This window comes from Bison bison, unplaced genomic scaffold (assembly GCF_000754665.1).
Source record: "Bison bison bison isolate TAMUID 2011002044 unplaced genomic scaffold, Bison_UMD1.0 scf7180017864472, whole genome shotgun sequence".
NCBI lineage: Eukaryota > Metazoa > Chordata > Mammalia > Artiodactyla > Bovidae > Bison > Bison bison.
The window spans coordinates 953,801-957,255 of record NW_011495033.1 but is presented as its reverse complement, the minus strand read 5'-3'; the positions used below and the strand labels follow the sequence as shown (position 1 = coordinate 957,255).

The window sequence follows — 3,455 nt, the reverse complement described above, 5'->3', positions numbered from 1 at the left end:
CGGGACCGTGACCAAAGTCTGCCACCTCAGGTTCAGGGGGGGCCCGCGCGCCCCTCTCCAGCCGCGGCTTGCGAGGCTTGCAGCTGCAGAGACGAGGAGGTGTCGCCGATCGCTCTCTGAGACGCTCCTGGTTCCCAGGTATCAGCCCTACTTCTGGACCTGCCGCACCCTGTTCCCCGTTGTCATGGCAATGTTCGCTTGCTCTGAGGCCCGCCTCCAGGGTGGTGGCTGTTTTGGGTCCCGCCCTTCGTGTTCAAGTTCCGCTCGGGGAAAGGCTGCTTCCGGTTCCTCTGTCGCGCACGCGCTATGCAGGATGGCTGCGAGGCCGCTTCTGCGGATTTTGTGTCTGGCGGGTTTTCGGCAGAGCGAGCGGGGCTTCCGTGAGAAGACCGGAGCGCTGCGGAAGGCGCTGCGGGGCCGCGCAGAGCTCGTGTGCCTCAGCGGCCCGCACCCGGTCGTGGACGCAGCGGGGTCGGAGGGCGCCAGGCCAGACTCCGGTGAGAGGAGCCCTGCCCGGAAATGCGCCCAGAGTTTTCTGTCTTGCTTCGTCCGCGTAACACCTGCCTGCACACAGCCACCCTGTCCCTCCCCACATTCCTGCCATCCTCCCAAACCTAGCCCCTTGCTTATATTCCTGCCTGGTCCTCCCAGACTTCTATCCATCTCCTCTCCAGGTCAGTCTGTTCCCCGCCTCATTTTCCCCAGACTTGCTACTCTGCCTCAACCACCTCTCTTTCCCTCATTCCCAAACCCTCCCTCACTCCCTTTATTTCATTTCCCCTGGATTTCCCCTTGCCTTAACTCTGTACTCTGTCCTTCATCGCCGTAGGACCCTGCCCTCCGGAGGAGCAGCCTCAAGGCTGGTGGTTTTCCGAACAGGAGGCAGACGTTTTCTTGGCCTTGGAAGAGCCCACGGCGTGCAGAGGTCTGGAGGAAGCTCTGGAAACGGTGGCACAGGCACTGAACAAGCTGGGGCCTTTCGATGGGATCCTTGGTTTCAGTCAGGGGGCCGCCCTGGCCGCTCTTGTGTGTGCCCTTGGCCAAGGCGGCGATCCCCGCTTCCCTTTGCCCCGGTTTGTCATCCTCGTATCTGGTTTCTGCCCGCGGGGCCTTGGCCTCATGGAACCCATCATGCAGGGCCCCTTGTCACTGCCTTCCCTCCATGTCTTTGGGGACACTGACGGCGTCATCCCCTCTCAGGAGAGTATGCAGCTGTGTAGCCGTTTCGATGGAGCCGTCACTCTTACCCACTCTGGTGGCCACTTCATTCCAGTAGCTGCACCCCAGCGCCAGGCCTACCTCAAGTTCTTGGACCAGTTTGCAGACTGAAAGCTCTACAAAGGCCTTTGCCTTTGCATCCCCTTTCCACTCCCCCCACCCCCATGACCTTGATGCAGCCTCTGTAATCCCTGCGTTTCTTTTTCTACCTAGAAATCTTCCCTACTATTAGGGCACCTCACCATCTCCAATTAAGAGACAAATATCAGTACTTAAGACTCATAAGCCCAGCTCTGCACTCAAAGAAAAGGGGGAGGATTAGGAAGCCTCAATGGACTTTGACCTTGGCATCCTGAATGAGTAGGGGATGACAGGAAAAGCTGAGACTTTTCCAGCGCTAACTGCCACACAATAAAGTGATTTGGATTTTGAGCATCTTTTTCCTGGAAAAGATACACAGGAAAACTCGTTTTTATCTTTTTTTAAAAAGTGGATTCCTGGCCATCAACACAGCCTCCAGGGCAGCACCAAGCAGGGAGGTGTTTGCAGTTGCGAACCCCTAGGACAAACTCATGCATATGTGCACATGGACACATTTTTGATGGAAGCCTTAAGTCCCAAGCTGAAGGAAAGGACTCCTCCCTGGAGGAGGGAAGAATTTACATCTGAGAAGTTCAGGGAAGAGACCAGTTGGCAAAGCTCTGCCTGGGCCATACTGAGTTTTAGCTCCTTTGATCCTGATCCGTAAGAGTTGTGTGTGGGCCTGTCAGAACCAGGTTCATGTATTTGTTTTCTCTGCCGTAGCTGTCAGCTTCTCTAAACCGTGAGTGAAGGATGGGATAGTGCTAGACCTAGATGGAAACAGAGCACAGAGGTAACCTTTTTCCAAACTTAACCCTGTTTGCAGAGTTGGAGATGGATGCTACTCTGTAGCAGTCACAGCCAAGGCCTAAGCAGCCCATCTGGTCTGAAAATGCTATTATCGTGAAAGTGGCTCAGTTGTGTCCGACTCTTTGTGACCCCATGGACTGTCCATGGAATTCTCTAGGCCAGAATACTGGAGTGGGTAGCCTTTCCCTTCTCCAGGGGATCTTCCCGACCCAGGAATCGAACTGGGGTCTCCTGCATTGAAGGCGGATTCTTTACCAACTCAGCTATCTATTCTTAGGCACTCTAAAGACTGCTCGCTTTAGCTATTCCCTCCACTTCCAGTGCCTTCTTCCCCAGGCTGCCCTTCCTCTGCAGATTCACCAGTTTGTTTCTTTTCTGGAAGATTGCAACATACCCTATCTGGCCCGTAAGCATGGCTGCCCCAAGTAATTAGTAATTGAGCAGGAATTGGGGTTAGGGAATTGCAGCACAAATGCCGTAGCCCATCCTGAGGCAGCCAGACTAAGAGCCTTAAATCATCTGAAATCCTGAGTTCTTCACTATGCATAGCAGCTTTCTGAGACTTACAAGGGCTCCCCAGGTGCACTAGTGGTAAAGAACCTGCCTGCCAATGCAGGAGATGGTAAAAGATGCTGGCTCGATCCCTGTGTCAGGAAGATTCCCCTGAAGGAGAGCATGGCAACCCACTCCAGTATCCTTGCTTGGAGAATCCCATGGACAGAGGAGCCTGGTGGGCTACAGTCCCTAGGGTTGCAGAGAGTCAGACACGACTGAAGCGACTTGGTAGGCACCATGCAATATTAAAAAAAAAAAAAAGCTAGATTTAAATGCCTAGGCAGAAAGTGGGGGTGGGAAGAAAATTCTGTGCTACAGGCTGCTACTGCCTTGCTCTTGGTGTTTTAAAGGGACCCCTTCCTTGGCAAAAGGAAGAGACTGAAATGCTCTGAATTACTCCTACAGACCTATGGGATTTGGCCCATAGAATTTTAGGGGGAAAATTGGGTTTGTGATAGTTAAAATTTTAGGAATGGCACACAAAAATTCGGATTCCTTTCTTCTCTGGAAATAAGCAGTTTGTAATGAAAAGCAGTGAGTAAGTTTGCAGTTAAGGGCTCACAAGCCCTCCTGGCAATCACAGGCTTCCCTCTTCAGCAAGGCTTCAAGAGGTGAACATGATGCCTTGCATACCCCAGTTGCTGCTACTTGGAATTATTGGGAGGAGTAAATGAGAGAGGGAAAGACATTTGGGGAGTGAATATTAAGGCAGTGTTTAAAGTTGGAAGGGTGAAATTGAAGACCAGAGTAGGATCTGGTGAAGCAGAAGTGAAAAAGGTGCAAATTCCCCT

At 52.6% G+C, this 3,455-nt stretch overlaps 2 protein-coding genes across 2 annotated transcripts in view; both read left to right on the top strand.

Annotated features, from left to right (window-relative positions):
* DPH1 (diphthamide biosynthesis 1) overlaps positions 1–916 on the top strand; it is a 9,564-nt gene extending 8,648 nt beyond the window's left edge. Inside the window, exons 12-13 of the mRNA XM_010861324.1 lie at positions 31–138; positions 830–916. Coding sequence (XP_010859626.1) covers positions 31–120 — 90 coding nt within the window. The 3' untranslated portion in view covers positions 121–138; positions 830–916. The remainder of the gene's footprint in view (positions 1–30; positions 139–829) is intronic.
* OVCA2 (ovarian tumor suppressor candidate 2) lies at positions 169–1,650 on the top strand. Its single transcript, XM_010861325.1, has 2 exons — positions 169–497; positions 830–1,650. The coding sequence occupies exons 1-2, from the start codon at positions 185–187 to the stop codon at positions 1,327–1,329; spliced, it is 813 nt and encodes a 270-aa protein (XP_010859627.1). The 5' UTR covers positions 169–184; the 3' UTR covers positions 1,330–1,650.
* The last annotated feature ends 1,805 nt before the right edge of the window (positions 1,651–3,455 follow it).

What these genes read in the sequence shown, in the direction of transcription:
- OVCA2 (XM_010861325.1), top strand. Translation starts at nt 185, where the DNA reads ATGGCAATGTTCGCTTGCTCTGAGGCCCGCCTCCAGGGTGGTGGCTGT. An exon ending in GGGCGCCAGGCCAGACTCCG is followed by an intron (nt 498 to 829) that starts GTGAGAGGAGCC and finishes TCATCGCCGTAG; the next exon opens with GACCCTGCCCTCCGGAGGAG.